Here is a 22,504-nt window from a genome sequence, read left to right as displayed (position 1 = left end):
ATGTCTGTCCGATGAGCACCACAGACTTCATGACGACTTCCATATTTACTTTTTGTTGTTGGTGTGAAATATTTTTTGGAACCTTGAACACATCCACTCCTAAATCCACGCTTAATACATCTAAATCCATCTCCTGACCCTTCTGTGAATATAAAACTCCTGCATGTTGACATTATAGAGTCAAAGGTCCCGAATAGAGTCAGCAGCTCTGACGGCCCTCTGAGGCCCTCTGAGGCCCTCTGGGGTTAGGGTTAGCTGGCCCTCTGAGGACTGAAGATACGGAGCTAAAGTTTACCCCGTCACTGTTTATGAGGGTTTCATTTTACTCCCACTTTAAAACATCAAAACAGAACAAATCATGAAGTCAACATACACATAAGGTCAAATTAAACAACAAAGATTGTGGAATGTTGTCCCAGCATTAACACATATATCTTTATCAAAGATAAATAATAGTAAAATAAAATATCGCTGCGCTCTGTTTCTCTCTCTTCCTGTGACGTCTAACGAGCGTCGCTCTTCATATCAGGAGGTCGTTCTCGCTCTCATGTCTGTTGACGTTCCCAGACGCCATGTTCTTGTCCCCGTGGCGTACTCGTGCGTGATCTGGGCAAATATAGAATTGGTCTGATTGACCGAACGTTCAATAAATTATGACCACACGGAAAAATGTTCATCTCATATAATGGATTTCTTTTTTTCCTCACTGGGTGCTTTCACAGTCACTTAATGTCTGAATACATCTGGTGTAATTATGCACCAGAGGTTTTATTCATCAAAACTCACTGAACTGTATTTAACATTCCTGTGATAATCCACAAATTGGAAAACTGAAAATGTCCAATCTGATGGTTATAGATATACATTTAAAAAAATAATATATATATATAATGAAGAAGGAAAACCAGGCCGTATACTTGAGTCATTTATGTGTAATTTAAACAGTGACACTCTCTCATACTTAAGATAATATAAGATGTATATACTTAAAATATATATGTGTGTGTGTTTTACTTTAGTCCTTGCTTTGGGTTAATATCACTTTTTAAAAGTGGTCAAGTTTACTAAACTATTTTAATAACTTTTTAAAGAATACACCCAAATGTAGTGAAATCCCTCATTGGCCATTTCCTCCAGAGTAAACTGAGAAGATATCATCTCCAGCACGAGATCGCTCCAGGTTATGTTTACTGTAGCCTAGCTTAGCACAAAGACTGGAAGCAGGGGGAAACTGCTAGCATAGCTCTATCAAGGTAAAGGATTCTGGTCTTCAACTCAAAAGTTCCACTGAAACTCCCTGTAAAAAAAACATATTTATATTTCAAGTATTAACACATTTGTACTTCCAGAGAAGTGTGTAAATGGATTCAAGGTGTGAAATCCACCAATATAGCTTCTTTAAAGTGCCATAAATGAAAGGTTGTGTCACATTATTATCTCTCCTTTGTGTTGGGACAGAGATAACCAGCGATTAGCGAGCAGGTTTGATCTCTTGCTCAAGAAAACGCCAACAGATAACCCCGAGTCTCTGAGAACCAGGCCGACCCGACGCGGTGCTCTTGCCGGCTCCACGACATTATCGACCTCGAACGTCTTTCCGCTTGACGACCGCGGGATCGTAACGGGAACCTGCAGAAGAGAAGAAAAGACAACAAGAGCATGCTGAGGAGGTTGAGGAGAGGATTGTGGAACTACGGCAGCGTCGTCCTGATCGTCCTCACGCCGCTGCTGCTGCTTCCTCTTCCTCACGTCATCGGGACGAAGGTGAGTCTCCTTTACGAGCCGGCAACCAGACCAGAGCAAAGGGCAACAGTGATTATAGATATTCCTCTGAAGTTTACCGGGCTGAAGGGTTGAAAGAAGAACTTTGCTGCTCTGAGATACAATGAAATATGTTGTTATTTTTTAGCAATGGTCATTTATTTGGGAGCATTAAAGGGAATTCTCTCCAACTCTGCTCTCCTCTCTCTCTAAAGAGATCTTTAGCCTCTTCTTGTTCCTAGTTTTGGTTTTTTTGAACATTTACTCAGTGGTTCAGTCTCAGTGTTTCCAGCAGCAAGCAGCTGATTCCAACAAACAAACTCTGACATAAACCAGTTTTGCAACTTCTAAGAGAATGTCCCCAAAAACCTGTGAAATAAAAAGTGAATGAATGCACGTTTGAATCCATGCTGGATTAGGTTTCCTCAGTAGAGCCAAAGCTTCAGTGGACAATCATGTTTCCATTTCCCTTTGTTGCATTTTTGCTCTTCTATCGATGCACAAACATTTCCACATCAAAGCATGAACATTTTTTTTTTGCAATTTCTTTTCTTTGGATTTTCATTTTGAGCAAATTGAAAATGCTCTTTAGATATAAAACAGGTGAATGGAAACAAGCTAAGATAGAGTAAGAGACTTTTTCTCAGGAGAGAGTGAATATTGTCATCACACCTGTAACCACTCATGTGTTGTTCACCTGTGTTTGTCCCTGTAGGAGGCAGAATGTGCCTTTGTGTTGCTGCTGATGGCGACGTACTGGGTGACGGAGGTGATTCCTCTGGCCATGACCGCCATGCTCCCCGCCATCCTCTTCCCAATGTTTGGCATCATGAAGTCCACGGACGTGAGTACATCTGTCTGTTAGCAGGTCAAGCTGTTCTTCATCTTACATTGTTCTTTTGGCTGATGAAGAGACTAATAATGACTACAGCCTGGCTGTATTGCTCATTAACAGTCGGCAGCTACGTTAGCTGAAATGTTGGGTACCGTAACCATCCCACTTTTTTCCGATCCCACTTATTTTTTTTAAAGTCAATACCTGGATTTTGTTTTTTTGTTACTTGGTGTTACCAAATGTTTTCTGGCCTTTCGTCGGCCATCTTGGTTTTGAGAAATGTGTGTTGCAGTTACAACAGCTGGCCATTGGGTGGCAGTGTATGCGATGATGTGCTAGTGTCCGCTGTAGTGGCTAATGTGCTATTATACCGTCAAAACCCAAGCATATACAAGAAACCGGCTTCTGAATAGCTGCCCACTATAGTGACCACTAAGTTTGTTTCAAATAATAAGGGCTACCTTTAAGTTTGCTTGGTTTTTTGATTTGTTTATTAACCTTAACTTTATGAGCATTTTTTGCTTGATTGTATTGTATTGTCTCAGTTTGATTTCGGTCACTCTGCAATAAGTGTATGTAAACTACTTTACATTAGACACTGGGCTAAAATTGAAACTATTGTTCTCCCTTTATTAATTGTTATCCTCCAGGTGGCGAAGGAGTACTTTAAAGACTTCCACTTGTTGCTGGTGGGCGTCATCTGCCTCGCCACGTCCATCGAGAAGTGGGGTCTCCACCGAAGAATCGCCTTGATGCTCGTCACCATGGTGGGAGTCAACCCTGCATGGTGAGCGCATAGACTGCATATGTTAGACTACATAGACTACATGTTCTGAACCCTCGAGTTCGCCATCTTGGATTACAGCCGTGGCCATGTTGTTTTTTTTCGCAACCAATAAACAGAAGTTACCATATTGGATGCATAAGGACGAGTGACGTAGAGACGCCGTATACGTCTCTGGTAGAGACCTGTCAATCACTGTGTAGCCCCGCCCTAAAGCATCCCCTGCTTTATGGTCTGTGTGACTCTAAATGGACCATCATTTACTAAATGAACATCATGCTGTATTGAAGAAGACTTGAAACTAGAGATTGAGACCATAAACTCATGTTTACAATGTTTACTGAGGTAATAAATCAAGAGAGAAGTAGAGTCATTTTCTCATAGACTTCTATACAACCAGAGGAGTCGCCCCCTGGTGGACACTAGAGAGAATGCAGCTTTTAAAACCCTCCCGCATTGGCTTCACTCGTTGAATCTTAAAAAGCCGGCTTGGTATTTTATTGTGTGTTATTGGATGAGTTGCTGTCAACCAGGTGGCTACTGTGGGTTAGAAAGCAAAAGTTGAGATGCAGATTGAGATGTTCGTGGATGCTCCTGCTCCGACCACCAGGTTGATGTTGGGCTTCATGTCCGGCTGTGCGTTCCTCTCCATGTGGGTCCATAACACCTCGGCTGTTACAATGGTGATGCCCATCGTGGAGGCTGTTCTCCAGCAGCTCCTGAAGGCCAAAGACGGAGAGTGTTCGGGCGAAGACAACCCCAACCTGCAGCTGGACGGTGACTGGATTTACTTTTTATTCTGTTTTTCTACAGAGGAATGTATAAAGACACACTGAGATTATTTTTACGACTAGCATTAGTGAGTTCTACAGTATTACCAATTACTTTTCATGGAAAACAACCACTAAGTGTTTATGAATGCATTACCAACATTTAAATTACATTTTTTAATTAGAAAAGACAATGGCCAAGGGGGGTTTTGTTAACTTTACTCTAGAAGAAAAGCACCACGTGCGCACTATTTTCTGTTAATTGCCATAAAAATAACCTCTTAGAACAGCAACACATTAGAGCCATAAGAACAAAGAGAAGTTAACTACATTCTGTTATTTTTTCAGAAACAGACGGCCACGCTGACAACATGAAAGAAATTGTGAGGTATGAGAAGGAGCGTGTTTTGGTACTGTTCACTTCTGACACACTTCTGTCCTGTTATGTTGCCTTCAATGTCCCCCCGAGTTCTGGGTGTTTCAGGTTCTTGTCTTTGCAGTACATTCAGTATACATTAATATTGTATTCCTCTGTCTCTCAGTGACGAGACGGATCCAGATGTTCCTGAAGAGACCTTCACTTGTGTTCAGATACAGACAGCGTCACAGCCTGCTGCAGCTCAGGTACAAAAACCACTGAGCAAATTAAACAGCTTGTTTCTATAATGTTACTGTTACTACTACTGTTACTACTACTACTGCTGTTACTACTACTACTACTGCTGTTACTACTACTACTACTACTGCTGTTACTACTACTACTACTGCTGTTACTACTACTACTACTACTGTTACTACTACTACTACTGTTACTACTACTACTACTACTGCTGTTACTACTACTACTACTGCTGTTACTACTACTACTACTACTGTTACTACTACTACTACTGTTACTACTACTACTACTACTGTTACTACTACTACTACTGTTACTACTACTACTACTGTTACTACTACTACTACTGCTGTTACTACTACTACTACTACTGCTGTTACTACTACTACTACTGCTGTTACTACTACTACTGCTGTAACTACTACTACTACTGCTGTTACTACTACTACTACTACTGTTACTACTACTACTACTACTGTAACTACTACTGCTGTTACTACTAGTACTACTACTGTTACTACTAGTACTAGTGCTGTTACTACTAGTACTACTACTGTTACTACTAGTACTAGTGCTGTTACTACTACTGCTGTTCCTACTACTACTTATTGAACTTATTGTCTCAAAAAGAACAACTACAGGGCAGAAGTTTATGTGAAGTATAACTTTCACTAAAGCTACTGATAACTAATGCTATGTTTAAACTATCACTTCAACTTGTGTGATTAGTACTTTTACTTGTACTACCTGCAGTACCACCACTAATGCAGCTGCTCACTGGGCAATCCCCCCCTCGGTGTTGTCTTGCAGGTTGCTGAGCCTCCCAGCAGCAGTAAACAGGACCTGATGTTGTGTAAAGCCTTGTGCATCGGCGTCGCCTACTCCTCCAACATCGGAGGCATCGCCACGCTGCCCGGCACGTCGCCCAACCTCATCTTCTCTGAGTACCTAAACCAGTGAGTGGGTGCAGCAGACATGCTGAGTGAAGGGGGACATTAAACAAAAGGGATGGGAAAAAAAGCAGACAAACACACAAAATGAATAAAACTTAATCTGTGTAACGGTTGGTATTTGCTAAATATAAAACTGCAATTTAAAATTCCCCTGTGAAGAATGTTTGTTTAATCTGGTCTGCTGGAAAATTAAAGAACAAATCAAAAAACAAAGGATTTAAAGCTTCTGTGTGCATTTAAAAAAAAATGCAATTAAATCCACCTCAAACACTTTTCTTTAAATTCAGGATTTACCCGAACTGCAACTGCATTAACTTTGGGAACTGGCTCCTGTTGTGCCTGCCCATCAGTGTTATCATGCTGCTGCTGACGTGGATATGGCTGTACTGGCTTTTCATTGGCTCAGAGTGAGTGTCACCATCTGCTCCGCTGATCGCCTCTAGTTGTGCTTTTATTCTGACTAAACTGCGCGTCGAGCTGTCTGGTTCTGTACCAGTTTATAAGCTTTTCTTTTTTATTTCACCCCACATTATCGTCTTTTTCTTGTGTCGTTTTATTACATTTTTGCCTCTTTTTTGCAGAAAATAAATGAAACTTACAAACAACAGAAACAAGGAGCTATATTCTGATTAATTTTTAGTTCCGCTTTAAAGAAAGAACTGTAAATGTTAATGTTGCAAGATTAAAATAACACTCAGAGACGCTGAATACGTGATTAATTCAGTTTGGATTTGATAACTGCTCTCATATCCACACAGCCTGACAGGCTGAGACATGAGCGTAATGCTAATGTTAGCATTAGCAGTGCGATGGTGTCAGACAGGTTAATTGCGAGCGCCGCTGACCTCCGCACATGCTCAGTAATGTCTTCATGAACCAGCCTTCATCAGTGTTTAACCAATCACAGTCAATATTTTGGTTCACTGTGAGCATTTCTCTGTCACCCGTCAATAACATAATCCGTCTGTGTGTCACACACACACACACACACACACACACACACACACACACACACACACACACACACAGCTTCAGGTTCCTGTGGCGATGTGGTGGAGGAGTGCAGTCTGAGAAAGAGACAGCAGGAAGAAAAGTCCTCGAAGAAGAGTACAAGTCGCTGGGACCCATGAGGTGATCATTCATTCATTCATTCATTCCCTCATTCCCTCATTCATTCATTCATTCATTCATTCATTCATTCATTTATTTTCCGTTCCCTCCAGCTCTCAGGAGTTGGTCACTGCGGTGGTTTTCCTGCTGATGGTGTTGTTGTGGTTGACCAGATCTCCGGGTTTCATGCCCGGCTGGACTTCTCTCTTCCCTCAGTGAGTCACATTCCTTTTTTTATTCCACTGTAGTTTATTGATTTGTATTTATTTATTTAGTTTCAACACTTATTATTTGTTTGTTTACCATTTTCTATTGTAAATGTTCATATTTCTATTTTTAATAATGTCTTATACTGTTGCCCTGTATTTATTGTCATGAGAACCAAAGTCAAATTTGTATTATCTGCAAATTAACTTTCTTTTGTATTTCAACTCACAAACACCGTCCTGCTGACACAGATACTCACTAGAGCACCGAATGTGGATTCATCCACCGCTGAAAATAGTCCCCAACAAATGCACTGTTTCCTCCCGTTTAAAATCTACAGTGACCAGCTGTTTTAGGAAATTACTGAGACTTTTCACTTCAGTAGGAACCAGTGGGAAAACCACGGACAGGATATAGAGTCAGAAAGTACAAAAAGATGGACAAACACACTTTTGGTTGTTGTCTTTTAATGATTTTGTTTTTGTAAGTTTAATAACACCCACATTTCACACTTCTGTGTGCAATTCCATGTGATGTAATTCCTATAATCAGACACTGTTCATTGTAAAATCTCTTGTCCAATCAAGTGTTAATTAGTTGGATTTAAGCTGAGGTGGCATTAAAGAAGTTGATCTTTTGTTTCTGTCCTTGTCTTGAGCAGTCACTCGGGCTTCATCACTGACGCCACCGTGGCTCTGCTGCTGGGCCTCCTCTTCTTCATCGTACCGGCCTACGGACCGTCCAGAAAATACGGTAAATACACGAGACGTGAGTCTGTGATTCGTACTGTGGGTTTGTCGACTGCAACGTGTAACCAGATGTGGAAAGTAACTCAGTGCATTTACTTAAGTACCGTTTTTTAAGTACTTGTCTGTATGAATATGTATACAGGATATATTTTAAAAAAAGAAAATCTCACTCCATGCAGAGGCCATGATCTCCTGGCAGGAGTTCCAGGCCTCCATGCCGTGGAGAGTGGCCCTGCTGGTCGGTGGAGGCTTCGCACTCGCTGAGGGCACGAAGGTAAGCATTCAAATATAATTGCATTGTCATCATGCAACACGGGTTTGCGCAACGAAATGCAGTTGTAGCCCATTTGCTATACAAGATAAACATGACAAACAAAAACAAAAACAGTCTTCCTGTAGAGCGTTTTTGTGATTTTGCATCAGACGGAATGTAAGAAAGCAGCAACAAAAACAATTCTCTGGGCAGATAATATGGCCGACATCTTCATAATTCAACAGGGAATCATTGTCCCTCGACTTTGACTGCGTTTGAGCACCGAACATGATGTTTGGTGGGGTCCACAACAGCCTCTCGGACCCCCACCAGTCCGGTTCAAGGTGGGTCACTCGACAGAGACAACTGAAAACTCACCTCTTCAAGAAGTGCTACCCTGAGCCTTCCACTCAGCACACATTGTATTGGTATTAGTTTGTTATTGGTATTAGTTTGTTTCTGTACGTTTGCTCTGGTTTATGCTCTTAGATGCTTGTTTATAAAAGGAGATGCACTTATGACATCTGGTGACTAGTCGTTCTCTTGAATACCTATGTTGAATACACTTATTGTAAGTCGCTTTGGATAAAAGCGTCTGCTAAGTCACTGTAATGTAATGTGAACAGAGTCCGCCTCCTCTTGTCCTAACTGAGTCCTGCAGTCCGTCCTTCGGTCCGCCCGTCAAGTGCAGCTTGATCCCAGATACCACGATGGTGCCTGGTAAAGATCTCTGTGAAGATGTGGGCACAACAGTCCTCTCGTTGTTGGGTTAGCCTGAAGTCTCATTGCGTCCATCTTATTTTCCCGTGACCGGAGGAATCAGCCAGGAGCATGCTGGGTAGTGGAGTAGCAGCCTGAGGTCCTTAGCTGGGTTAGCTTAGCTTCCATCTCGGCTCTCCTCCTGTGTCTGACTGTGCGAAACATAACAGAGAAAGAAAATAAACCTATTTCCCAAGCAATCCTAATAACTGTAACACCATCATGTCACAATCTCACTGATAAACAAAAACACCTGCATAAATAGATTACTTCTTACTTCTTCTAATTTATGGTGAACTGACCCTTTAATCAGCTGAAACCAGCCATAAACATACACATTATATACATTACATGACAACTGGTTCACTGTGTGTGTGTGTGTGTGTGTGTGTGTGTGTGTGTGTGTGTGTGTGTGTGTGTGTGTGTGTGTGTGTGTGTCTGCAGGAGTCGGGCCTGTCTTTGTGGGTGGCCACGCTTCTGACACCTTTGGGTGATCTGCCAGTTTTGGCCACAATCGCAGTCTCCTGCATCATCGTCACCACGGTAACAGAGGTGGCCAGTAACGCCGCCACCATCACTATCTTCCTCCCCATCCTCTCTCCTCTGGTAGGTTCACAGTCTCATCTCTGTACTCTCTCTAATCTCGTCATTTGGTTTTCATGCAGAACTACATTTGCTAATTTTTCAGTCATGGTTTTTACTTTATTTCTTCTTTTATTAATGCTGGTTGTTAGAAACACAGAAAATATCTACACTTGAGATGTAGCAGGAAAAACTATGAAGTGGCATAAAGTGGAAATACACCAGTAAATTCCCTCAAAATGTTACTTAAATACAGTACTTGATTAAATGTGAAATAAAAAGATAAATCAGTTTAAACTTTATTAGATTTTATTCTGTTGAGGATCAGCAAAGAGGAGAACTTTATGAAATACAAATAACACGATACACAACTGTTCTTCTCTGGTCACAGAAGCTGAATGTTTCATGATCACATTTTGTTGATTCATTTTCTACAAATATGAATAAATAATTCATCTTTTATTGACCCCCAAAAACACACCAGACAGAGATCTCTTGATTTTTCTTTTAATTTGAAAATGATAAAAACGTAAACCTTTTCTTTTAACTAAAGAAAATAAGTGGTACATTACTTTATCCAATAATTTGTTCCAGTAATCATAATGTATTATATATACAATAATAAGACAATTAAACATTTTCATTTGGCACCCAGATATTTAAGGAATGTTTAAATGCTTCTTATTCCTGAGTACATTGTTTTTGATGATTCAACAGTCTTGAAGGCAGGTTATGCAGTTATTAGAATGAATTAGACGACATTAGATAATATCAATCAGTGGCTTCATGTCTGTGTGTTGGAGTAGAAAAACATTTACAGACAAATAGAAAAAAACATTGATCAGAATGTGAAGAATCAATAATGTTTACACCGTAAATCACCAATAATATAGATTTGTTACATTAAATGAAAGAGTCTCTCTGTAGAAGATCAAGTGTTTGTTCTACTCAGTGTGATTGACAGGAGAGATGATCAGAGGAGCAGAGTTTGTACCACCATCATTAAGACCAGGACTAAAGAATGGGTAGAGTTTCTCAGTGAAGCAGCAGCCAGTAAAGGAGTAGATAAGAGCTGCAGCATCAACGTCATAAAAGGAGACCAGACCCTCCTCATAATCCACAAACACCCCCACCTTCTGAGGCTGAGACTTCAGAGAGAGACGGATATCAGGGCCAGCAAAAGCTTCGTACTCATTCTCATTCCTCAACCATATCGTCCAGTAACCATCCTGAGGAGACAGAGTGATGTCTCCCTTCCTGTTAATCGACTCTCTGGCCACTCCTAAATCCCACTCAGTCTTCCCTTTAACCTGAACCTCGTAGTAAAATCTTCCTGAAGAGAAACTCTGCTTTGCTAAAACAATAGCACAAGTATCAAATCTCTCTGGATTGTCTGGTAGATTCTTCGTTACATCACCACATTTAACTTGTTTTCCATCATCAGACAGGATGAGGTCAGGATGTGCTGTATCAGGATCAAGTGTCACATCCACTGCAGACTGCTGGACCCTCTTCAGCTCGGACTCAAACAGCTTCTTCATCTGTTCACTGAGCGTCTCCTCCAGCTGTTTCAAAGCTCTCCTCACAGTCCCCTCATGTGAAGGTGGACTGACTCTGACTCCTGTCCAGTCCTTGGTGGGTGGAGCAGTGTTCAGGGTCCTGAAGCTCTGGAGGAGGTGGAGGTGGTCTTCAGAGCCTGAGAGCTGCTCCACCTCAGTGCTTCTCTTCTTCAGCTCAGAGATTTCCTGTTCCAGCTCTTTGATGAAGCCTTCAGCCTGTTTCTCTGTCTTTCTCTGCTTCTCTTTGATCGTGTCGATGAGCTCGGCCTGGCTTCTCTCAACAGACTCCTTCAGAGCGGTGAAGACCTGAACACCATCTGCTATCTCTCTGTCTGCATCTTCCTCACTGAGCTCCACTGAGTGTTTGATCTCCTGAATCTTCAGTCGTCTCTTCTGGATCATCTGCTGAATTTCAGCCTCAGTCTTCCCCAGCTCGGCCTTCTTTCCTTCATATTCTTCTTTCAGAGGAACAACATCATGGTTCTTGTGGTCTAAAACAGTGCAGAGCATGCAGACACACATCTGGTCGGTCTTACAGAACAGCTCCAGCAGTTTATCGTGCTTCGTACACATCCTGTCTTCCAGGTTCTCCACAGGGTCGATCAGCTGATGTCTTTTCAGACCTGATCTTGTCAGATGAGGCTCCAGGTGAGTCTCACAGTAGGAATCCAGACACACCAGGCAGGACTTCAGGGCCTTCAGTTTGGTTCCAGTGCAGACGTCACAGGGAACTTCTCCTGGTTTGGCAGCTTGTTGCTCTGAGCTGCTGCTGCTGGCTTTCTGTTGAGCTGACTGTCTGAACTCAGCAGCCACCTCAGAGATGAAAGTATTGACCTGCAGCTCAGGTCTGGTGTTAAAAACCTTGTTACAGTTTGGACACTGAGACTGGACATTAACGTTCCAGTGTTGAGTGATGCAGGATTTACAGAAGTTGTGTCCACATGGTATGGTGACTGGATCAGTGAACACATCCAGACAGATGGAGCACAGAAACTGATCTTCAGTCAGCAGACAGCTGGCAGCAGACATATCTACACTCTGAGGACAACAAGGGTAGAAAAAAACTGTTATAACATATCTTTTGATTATTTGTTAAATACAGTTAAACTATGATTAGTATAATATAAGAAGAGTCATCCTGAATTATGTTTTTATATTACATTACATTTGCTTTGAGTGAAGAAGAGTTCAGATATGCAGTTCAGTGGTCGGGGTGGGAAAAAATATCAATACCGTAATATTTTGTATTACTGCCTCTTGCGATACGTTATTGATACACTGGCACCTATCAATTTTTTCAAAACATGCAGTCCCTCTAAACGGCCGCATTGGAAAGGATAAAAATAAACTAGTTAGCTATGTTTAGAGATGCCCCCCGAAACCTGGTTCTAAACAGGAACCGGTTCTGAATTAGTAAAACCCGGAGTATTGATGAGGTCCAGAGTTTGCGGTTCTGCTATCGGTACTTTAGAAGTTCTGGATTGAGAAGTCTTCGTCTCAAACGTCCTCTCTCTGTCTCTGTCTCTTTGTCTCCGGCTCAGTACAGCGTCAGACTCACATCATGATCAGAGAGAAGAAGACATTTGACTCCAGTAGATGCTGAGAACTCTGGTCGTCTCAAACTCAATGAAAGCCTCACAAGTAAGAGAGGAAACAGCAGCAGTTCATCACAACATGTGACCGACAAGCAGAACATCCATCTGTTTGTGGAGCAGCCGTCAGGTAACGGTAGTGATGTCATATGTTAGTGATGTCATATGTTAGTGAGGTCATATGTTAGTGATGTCATATGGAGTTTAATAATGAGAACATGCTAATCAATGAAAGACAATCACTGAGCTAATTGTTCAGCTGTAAATGTATTTGAAAGATTTTGTCTTTTTTCTCACAGAAAATAATAAAAAAGAACCGAAAAGATTATCAATAAGACTACTAAGTATCGATAAAGTCCTAATGACATCAATCCCTAGCGACGTTAGCATCTTTAGCACTGAGGTGCAGTGGCGCTCCAAGTCCAGAACCTCATGGGTCTAGAAGAGTCCGACTCTAGGTACCATGAAAACCACATTACTGCTGTTTGTATCATCATAGTGACGGTTCTCCGGTTTTAAACCAGGCAGTTACAGCCTGCTGTTTGTTTTATAGTCTTGTGATGACACGTGTGGACGTGGACAGGTTGTTTGTGTGTTTAAGAGGCACGAAGCTAAAACAATATGCACTTTGTTGTTATTCTGTGAAACTAATTTAGTTTTTTGTCGTTTTTAGGGGTATTTTTGTTGTCGTGGGTAACATATCGTGATAGTATCCTGAGTTACTCTGTGATTCCCACTCTTTACTTGTCATCAGAGTGTCACGGTTTGAGACTATTTTCCAAAGATCAGACTGAGTTTGTTTGTGTGGTGGATTTTTTCAGACTGAACTAGTGAAGGTGGATCACTCTGTCTTTTATTCTCTGTGGTTTAACATCATTTTTTAAGGCTGCCTCTGGCTGATCCCTGCCTGCTGCCAGTCACTCATATGACTGTTGCTTTTGAGGATCAGCTGCTTGTTTAATTATCAAGGAATAGAAAAAAAATAAGTAAACAAAGAATCATAACTAAACAACGATAAACTAATATGATGTCTTCAGCATTGCAGTGATAACATCCTAAACCCTCTGGTTCTTGTTAATATAATTTAATTCAGTAAAATCACAATAGAATTTGATTAAAAACCCTAAAAAAACACAATGTGTTACATCCGTTTCTGTCACATCTCACATCAAAACATATAATAATACTGCTACCCTGCTGTTTATATTGTTATTAAAGTGAAAATATTTTGAAAGTAAACTAACTAACTAAACTACTATTTAAATATTCATCGTAACACATTTATTACAATTTACTGTGATATATTTCGGCAGTATTTGATCAAATTATTTGTTTTATTGAAGAGTCTGAGGAAGCAGAGCAAAATAAAAATAATCTTCTCTGTCTAAAGACCTTTAGAGTCAAAGAGTCAGTTTGGACGAAGAGGAGGAAGAGAGAGATGATGATGATGATGATGATGATGATGATGATGATGATGATGATGATGATGATGATGATAGAGAGCAGAGAATCAGACACATTAAATGTGCAGAATAAAAGATGGAAGCTAACTGCTCTGGACTGCAGGATATTATATATAATATTATTTATCTTTACAACTCTCACGACCTCTGGTGGAGCTCAGTTAAACATTTACTCTGAGTTGAACTTCCTGTCTGAGTAGAGCTGAGGTTTTGAGTTCAAACAGGAAACAGGTCTGTGAATTAGCTTAAGCTAATGCTAGCTGTGACTGTATTCTGTCTAACCTTTAACTAGTCAGAGTTCAGTCACTGTGGTTTAGTTTCTACCTCTGATGGTTTTATCTAAAATGACACATTTCTACGGCTTAATATTCTTTATATGATAAAACAAGATGTAAAACAGTCAGATTCTGGTTTGAACTAAACTTGGACTAAATATTTAGTGAGTCAGTGACGTGCGGTGAGGTTCGTGGCTGGTGAGGCACCGACTCTTTCAGAGTCATTTACAAATATATGAAACACGCGACATATTCTATGGAAAGAAAGGACTTATAATACAAGTGTCAACAAATATTACAGTGGTGACAAACAATGAGGAAGCAAAAGGCACGCGCACAAACCAGTTTGAGAGGGATTGCGCAATCTGAGGTGTGGCACAGCTCGTCGCTGCCTCACCTCGTGTGTCTCCTCTGTTTGAACAGGAAATGCGCTAATTCAGCGATTTTGATTATAAAAATGATTGAAATCATACAGGAATTACATTTATAGCACAGATCAGTAGATAAATATTATTTATTTTACTTTATCATTATTTGTTTTTTACTTTTCATGATAACAGGGGAGGCAGACCGCACGTCCCTGTAGTGAGTGTATTTAGTCTGTAGAACAGTGTACTCACCAGAGTTTGTCAGAGACTCTGTTGTGTTGTTGAGAAAAAGCTGCTGGATTCAGTTGAATGTTTCTTCAGAGAGAAACAGAGAGACTTGTCTTGACTGCAGCTCTGCTGTCGCTCAGACTAACTTTCACTTTCTTTTCAGGTTAAGTGACTTTGAAGCTCCTCTTTCAGTGTTGCTCCTCCTCTCAGTGAGGGAGGGGTGGAGGAAGTATTCAGATCCTTTACTGAAGTAAAAGTACTAATACCACACTGTGAAAATACTTCACTTCAAGTAAAAGTCATACATTTAAAACTTACTTTTATACTTGATATTTCTGTATTATTATTCCTGCTGCATTAATGTGTATGTTACATTGTAACTCCTTTATTTCCTGTTGGTTAGTTTAATCTACATCAATGCATCATATTCTATAAGATCATCATATGTTTGTAGCATCTCTGTCCTGTGAGAACCTCGTATCTCTAAAAAGAACAAACAGCCTGTTTTCAGCTTTGTGACGATGCATTTTCCAGCTGATCCAAGAGGCTTTTTAAAGAGTTTATTTATCTGAAGAAGTAGAAGGATTTTCTCTTCAGTTTATCACAAACATTCAAAATCAACACATAAAGGAACACTTCATCCTTCAGTTTATCACAAACATTCAAAATCAACACATAAAGGAACACTTCATCCTTCAGTTTATCACAAACATTCAACATCAACACATAAAGGAACACTTCATCCTTTAGTTTATCTACGTACGGTCTACGTTCCTACCCTCACCTCTGGTCACGAACTCTGGGTCGTGACCGAAAGGACAAGGTCGCGGGTACAAGCGGCCGAAATGAGTTTCCTCCGTAGGGTGGCCGGGCTCAGCCTTAGAGATAGGGTAAGGAGCTCGGACATCAGGAGGGAACTTGGAGTCGAGCCGCTACTCCTTCGCGTCGAAAGGAGTCAGCTGAGGTGGTTCGGGCATCTAATTAGGATGCTTCCTGGACGCCTCCCACTGGAGGTTTTCTGGGCACGTCCAACTGGGAGGAGACCCCGGGGAAGACCCAGAACACGCTGGAGGGATTATATCTCCCAGCTGGCCTGGGAACACCTCGGGATCCCCCAGTATGAGCTGGAAAATGTTGCGGGCGAGAGGGAAGTCTGGGTCAGCCTGCTTGGCCTGCTGCCACCGCGACCCGACCCCGGATAAGAGGAGGAAAATGGATGGATGGATAGATAGATAATACCAATCAGTGGCTTAATATCTGGGTGTTGGAGTAGAAAAACATTTACAGACAAATAGAAAAAACCCATTGATCAGAATGTGAAGAATCAATAATCTTTACACCGTAAATCACCAATAATATCAATTTGTTACATTAAATGAAAGAGTCTCTCTGTAGAAAATCAAGTGTTTGTTCTACTCAGTGTGATTGACAGGAGAGATGATCAGAGGAGCAGAGTTTTTACCATTATAATTATTACATGGACCAAAGTATGGGTAGAGTTTCTCAGTGAAGCAGCAGCCAGTAAAGGAGTAGATAAGAGCTGCAGCATCAACATCATAAAAGGAGACCAGACCCTCCTCATAATCCACAAACACCCCCACCTTCTGAGGCTGAGACTTCAGAGAGAGACGGACTGAAGGGTCATCAAGAGCTTCGTACTTATTCTCATTCCTCAACCATATCGTCCAGTAACCTTCCTGAGGAGACAGAGTGATGTCTCCCTTCCTGTTGATCGACTTTCTGGCCACTCCTGAATCCCAGTCAGTCTTTCCTTTAACCTGAACCTCGTAGTAAAATCTTCCTGAAGAGAAACTCTGCTTTCCTAAAACAATAGGACAATAATCAAATCTCTCTGGATTGTCTGGTAGATTCTTCTTTACATCACCATGTTTAACTTGTTTTCCATCATTAGACAGGATGAGCCAGGGATATGCTGTATCAGGATCAAGTGTCACATCCACTGCAGACTGCTGGACCCTCTTCAGCTCGACCTCAAACAGCTTCTTCATCTGTTCACTGAGCGTCTCCTCCAGCTGTTTCAAAGCTCTCCTCACAGTCCCCTCATATGAAGGTGGACTGACTCTGACTCCTGTCCAGTTCTTGGTGGGTGGAGCAGTGTTCAGGGTCCTGAAGCTCTGGAGGAGGTGAAGGTGGTCTTCAGAGCGTGAGAGCTGCTCCACCTCAGTGCTTCTCATCTTCAGCTCAGAGATTTCCTGTTCCAGCTCTTTGATGAAGCCTTCAGCCTGTTTCTCTGTCTTTCTCTGCTTCTCTTTGATCGTGTCGATGAGCTCGGCCTGGCTTCTCTCAACAGACTCCTTCAGAGCGGTGAAGACCTGAACACCATCTGCTATCTCTCTGTCTGCATCTTCCTCACTGAGCTCCACTGAGTGTTTGATCTCCTGAATCTTCAGTCGTCTCTTCTGGATCATCTGCTGAATTTCAGCCTCAGTCTTCCCCAGCTCAGCCTTCTTTCCTTCATATTCTTCTTTCAGAGGAACAACATCATGGTTCTTGTGGTCTAAAACAGTGCAGAGCATGCAGACACACATCTGGTCGGTCTTACAGAACAGCTCCAGCAGTTTATCGTGCTCCGTACACATCCTGCCTTCCAGGTTCTCCACAGGGTTGATCAGCTGATGTTTTTTCAGACCTGACGTTGTCACATGAGGCTCCAGGTGAGTCTCACAGTAGGAGACCAGACACACCAGGCAGGACTTCAGGGCCTTCAGTTTGGTTCCAGTGCAGACGTCACAGGGAACTTCTCCTGGTTTGGCAGCTTGTTGCTCTGAGCTGCTGCTGCTGGCTTTCTGTTGAGCTGACTGTCTGAACTGAGCAGCCATCTCAGAGATCAAAGTATTGACCTGCAGCTCAGGTCTTCTGTAGAACACCTCTTTACAGTGTGGACACTGATAGGGGACATTAATGTTCCAGTGTTTAGTGATGCAGGTTTTACAGAAGTTGTGTCCACATGGTATGGCAACTGGATCAGTGAACACATCCAGACAGATGGAGCACAGAAACTGATCTTTAGTCAGCAGACAGCTGGCAGCAGACATATCTACACTCTGAGGACAAAAAGGGTGGAAGAACAAAATTGTTATTATATATCGTTTGATTATTTGTTAAATAAAATCAAACTATGATTAGTAGAATATAAGGAGAGTCATCCCTCTAAACGGCTGTGTTGGGAAGGTTGAAAATAAACTAGTTAGCTATGTTTAGAGATGCCCCCCGAAACCTGGTTCTAAACAGGAACCGGTTCTGAATTAGTAAAACCCGGAGTATTGATGAGGTCCAGAGTTTGCGGTTCTGCTATCGGTACTTTAGAAGTTCTGGAGTGAGACGTCTTCGTCTCAAACGTCCTCTCTCTGTCTCTGTCTCTTTGTCTCCGGCTCAGTACAGCGTCAGACTCACATCATGATCAGAGAGAAGAAGACATTTGACTCCAGTAGATGCTGAGAACTCTGGTCGTCTCAAACACAATGAAAGCCTCACAAGTAAGAGAGGAAACAGCAGCAGTTCATCACAACATGTGACCGACAAGCAGAACATCCATCTGTTTGTGGAGCAGCCGTCAGGTAACGGTAGTGATGTCATATGTTAGTGATGTCATACGTTAGTGATGTCATACGTTAGTGATGTCATATGTTGGTGAGGTCATATGTTAGTGATGTCATATGTTAGTGATGTCATATGTTAGTGAGGTCATATGGAGTTTAATAATGAGAACATGCTAATCAATGAAAGACAATCACTTAGTTAATTGTTCAGCTGTAAATGTATTTGAAAGATTTTGTCTTTTTTCTCACAGAAAATAATAAAAAAGAACCGAAAAGATTATCAATAAGACTACTAAGTATCGATAAAATCCTAATGACATCAATCCCAAGCGACGTTAGCATCTTTAGCACTGAGGTGCAGTGGCGCTCCAAGTCCAGAACCTCATGGGTCTAGAAGAGTCCGACTCTAGGTACCATGAAAACCACATTACTGCTGTTTGTATCATCATAGTGACGGTTCTCCGGTTTTAAACCAGGCAGTTACAGCCTGCTGTTTGTTTTATAGTCTTGTGATGACACATGTGGACATGGACAGGTTGTCATTGTTTGTGTGTTAAAGAGGCACGAAGCTAAAACAATATGCACTTTGTTGTACATTGTTTAATCTCAGTTATCACATTTTTGGAAACTGACACCACAATGCAGTGAATACATACATAATTCTGTTTTTTGTTGTTTTTAGGGTATTTCTTCTTCTTCAGTTACAGATATGATGTATCGTAGATGATTGTCCTGTAATGTATCGAGTGTCACAAAATCGTTGTATTAAGATACAATCTTTACCGTGGGTAACATATCGTGATAATATTCTGAGTTACTCTGTGATTCCCACTCTTTACTTGTCATCAGAGTGTCACGGTTTGAGACTATTTTCCAAAGATCAGACTGAGTTTGTTTGTGTGGTGGATTTTTTCAGACTGAACTAGTGAAGGTAGATCACTCTGCCTTTTATTCTCTGTGGTTTAACATCATTTTTTAAGGCTGCCTCTGGCTGATCCCTGCCTGCTGCTAGTCACTCATATGACTGTTGCTTTTGAGGATCAGCTGCTTGTTTAATTATCAAGGAATAGAAAAAAAATAAGTAAACAAAGAATCATAACTAAACAATGATAAACTAATATGTCTTCAGCATTGCAGTGATACCATCCTAAACCCTCTTCTTGGTAATATCACAATTGAATTAAGTAAAATCACAATAGAATTGTATTATAAACCCCTAAAAAATATAATGTGATCCCTCAATTACTGTGACATCTCATATCACACAATATAATAATACTGCTGTTTATATTCTTATTTAAATGAATTTATTTTAAAAGTGAACAAACTAAACTATTTAAATATTCAACATAATATTTATTACACTTTACTGTGATATATTTATGCAGTATTTGATAAAACTATTTGTTTTATTGAAAAGTCTGAGGAAACAGAGCAAAATAAAAATAATCTTCTCTGTCCAAAGACCTTTAGAGTCAAAGAATCAGCTTTCACAAAGCAGAGGAAGAGAGCGAGAATGAAACACATTAAATCAAATAAAAGATGGAAGCTAACTGCTCTGGACTGCAGGATATTATATATAATATTATTTATCTTTACAACTCTCGTGACCTTTGATTGAGCTCAGTTAAACATTTACTCTGAGTTGAACTTCCTGTCTGAGTAGAGCTGAGGTTTTGAGTTCAAAGGGTAAACAGGTCTGTGAATTAGCTTAAGCTAATGCTAGCTGTGACTGTATTCTGTCTAACCTTTAACTAGTCAGAGTTCAGTCACTGTGGTTTAGTTTCTACCTCTGATGGTTTTATCTAAAATGACACATTTCTATGGCTTAATATTCTTTATATGATAAAACAAGATGTAAAACAGTCAGATTCTGGTTTGAACTAAACTTTGTATATTGTGTATTTAGTCTGTAGAACAGTGTACTCACCAGAGTTTGTCAGAGACTCTGTTGTGTTGTTGAGAAAAAGCTGCTGGATTCAGTTGAATGTTTCTTCAGAGAGAAACAGAGAGACTTGTCTCGACTGCAGCTCTGCTGTCGCTCAGACTAACTTTACTTTCACTTCAGGAAATGTGAAGATGAAGCTCCTCTTTCAGTGTTGCTCCTCCTCTCAGTGAGGGAGGGGTGGAGGAAGTATTCAGATCCTGAACTGAAGTTAAAATACTAATACCACACTTATAAAGGAACACTTCATCCTTTAGTTTATCACAAACATTCATCATCAACACATAAAGGAACACTTCATCCTTCAGTTTATCACAAACATTCAACATCAACACATAAAGGAACACTTCATCCTTCAGTTTATCACAAACATTCAACATCGACACATAAAGGAACACTTCATCCTTCAGTTTATCACAAACATTCAACATCGACACATAAAGGAACACTTCATCCTTCAGTTTATCACAAACATTCAACATCAACACATAAAGGAACACTTCATCCTTCAGTTTATCACAAACATTCAACATCGACACATAAAGGAACACTTCATCCTTCAGTTTATCACAAACATTCAACATCAACACATAAAGGAACACTTCATCCTTCAGTTTATCACAAACATTCAACATCAACACATAAAGGAACACTTCATCCTTCAGTTTATCACAAACATTCAACATCAACACATAAAGAAACACTTCATCCTTCAGTTTATCACAAACATTCAACATCGACACATAAAGGAACACTTCATCCTTCAGTTTATCACAAACATTCAACATCAACACATAAAGGAACACTTCATCCTTCAGTTTATCACAAACATTCATCATCAACACATAAAGGAACACTTCATCCTTCAGTTTATCACAAACATTCAACATCAACACATAAAGGAACACTTCATCCTTCAGTTTATCACAAACATTCAACATCGACACATAAAGGAACACTTCATCCTTCAGTTTATCACAAACATTCAACATCGACACATAAAGGAACACTTCATCCTTCAGTTTATCACAAACATTCAACATCAACACATAAAGGAACACTTCATCCTTCAGTTTATCACAAACATTCAAAATCAACACATAAAGGAATCTTGATTTAGTTTTGTCTAAAGAGTGTGAGGAATGAATGGACCAAACATTTTGTGTATGAAGGACATACAGATGGTCAAACAGATGAACCGGTGACAATCATGATATTTATTTCAATATTCAAACAGATATTAATTTGTGTGATCCGTGTTTCTTCAGGCTGAGGCCATCCACGTCAACCCGCTGTACGTCCTGATCCCCACCACCCTCTGCACATCCTTCTCCTTCCTGCTGCCCGTGTCCAACCCGCCCAACGCTGTCGTGTTCGCCTACGGACACATCAGCATCGTGGACATGGTAAGCGCTGTCGCACGAACACACTTGCAGGTTTAACGTTCTCCTTCGTGAAGTCTAAGCCGGCTGCAGAAACATTCGGTATAAAGTTCAGTGCTGCACGTTGACCCATGACTTCCGTGTCCGATCGCTGCTGCAGGTGAAGGCGGGGCTTGGCGTCAATGTGATCGGCGTCCTCGCCGCCCTGTTGGCCGTGGCCACATGGGGGGTTCCGCTGTTCTCCCTTGATACGTACCCTGACTGGGCGCCGGTCCTCCCGGGGTTCAACGCCACAACGCCGTGACGATGGACGCCCAGGTACGGATCTCAACGTGAGGCTCGGGGACATTTAAGGGGCTCTGAGGAGGCCGGTGGCATGAAGAGGTGTTCGTAGGACTGAATGCTCTTTATTGTCAAATGATTACATGAAAAGTGAAAGGTGTCACTTTGTGGCGATGAACCCACGTAGAAATATCACCGGCTTTTTAGCCTACTTTAGCGGCACATTTCCCGTTTGGTTCAGTCTCCAACGAGCTCTGACGAAGCCACTTTGCATCCTCTGCTCAAACCAGATCTGAGGGTGAATATTAGACTGAAATTCATCAGATGGAAACAAACACAACACCAACTGACCCTTTGCTATGTTACCGTGGAGCCCACACTGTCACTACCGCAAGAAATGTCATCTGATTTTTGGGAAAACCAACAAGGTATTTTAAGGAGAAGTGGACAGAAGGGTCTAATGTGTGT

The 22,504-nt window shown here is 41.1% G+C and overlaps 3 protein-coding genes across 3 annotated transcripts; 1 reads left to right on the top strand and 2 right to left on the bottom strand.

Moving 5' to 3' along the window:
• Positions 1-1,659: 1,659 nt before the first annotated feature.
• slc13a1 (solute carrier family 13 member 1) lies at positions 1,660-22,058 on the top strand (the record flags this gene model as incomplete). The annotated part of the gene is made up of 15 exons (XM_079163450.1): positions 1,660-1,764; positions 2,477-2,605; positions 3,247-3,383; positions 3,991-4,157; positions 4,505-4,538; positions 4,693-4,774; positions 5,580-5,725; positions 6,010-6,129; positions 6,752-6,853; positions 6,946-7,047; positions 7,701-7,792; positions 7,968-8,062; positions 9,245-9,406; positions 21,641-21,778; positions 21,915-22,058. 15 exons carry the CDS (start codon positions 1,660-1,662, stop codon positions 22,056-22,058), a joined length of 1,755 nt encoding a protein of 584 aa, XP_079019576.1.
• LOC306698479 (E3 ubiquitin-protein ligase TRIM21-like) lies at positions 9,563-15,019 on the bottom strand. Its single transcript, XM_079162789.1, has 2 exons — positions 14,892-15,019; positions 9,563-11,979 (listed from the first exon to the last, which is right to left on the bottom strand). Exon 2 carries the CDS (start codon positions 11,968-11,970, stop codon positions 10,327-10,329), a length of 1,644 nt encoding a protein of 547 aa, XP_079018915.1. The 5' UTR covers positions 11,971-11,979; positions 14,892-15,019; the 3' UTR covers positions 9,563-10,326.
• LOC306698481 (E3 ubiquitin-protein ligase TRIM21-like) lies at positions 15,419-20,465 on the bottom strand. The gene is made up of 2 exons (XM_079162791.1): positions 20,358-20,465; positions 15,419-17,930 (listed from the first exon to the last, which is right to left on the bottom strand). The coding sequence occupies exon 2, from the start codon at positions 17,921-17,923 to the stop codon at positions 16,280-16,282; it is 1,644 nt and encodes a 547-aa protein (XP_079018917.1). The 5' UTR covers positions 17,924-17,930; positions 20,358-20,465; the 3' UTR covers positions 15,419-16,279.
• Positions 22,059-22,504: the final 446 nt, after the last annotated feature.

The sequence above is a fragment of the Pholis gunnellus genome (assembly GCF_910591455.1).
Source record: "Pholis gunnellus genome assembly, chromosome: 7".
Taxonomy (NCBI): domain Eukaryota; kingdom Metazoa; phylum Chordata; class Actinopteri; order Perciformes; family Pholidae; genus Pholis; species Pholis gunnellus.
The sequence above is the reverse complement of the archived record's forward strand: the minus strand, read 5'-3'. Positions and strand labels throughout refer to the sequence as shown.

What these genes read in the sequence shown, in the direction of transcription:
- LOC306698479 (XM_079162789.1), bottom strand. Translation starts at nt 11,970, where the DNA reads ATGTCTGCTGCCAGCTGTCTGCTGACTGAAGATCAGTTTCTGTGCTCC.
- LOC306698481 (XM_079162791.1), bottom strand. Translation starts at nt 17,923, where the DNA reads ATGTCTGCTGCCAGCTGTCTGCTGACTAAAGATCAGTTTCTGTGCTCC.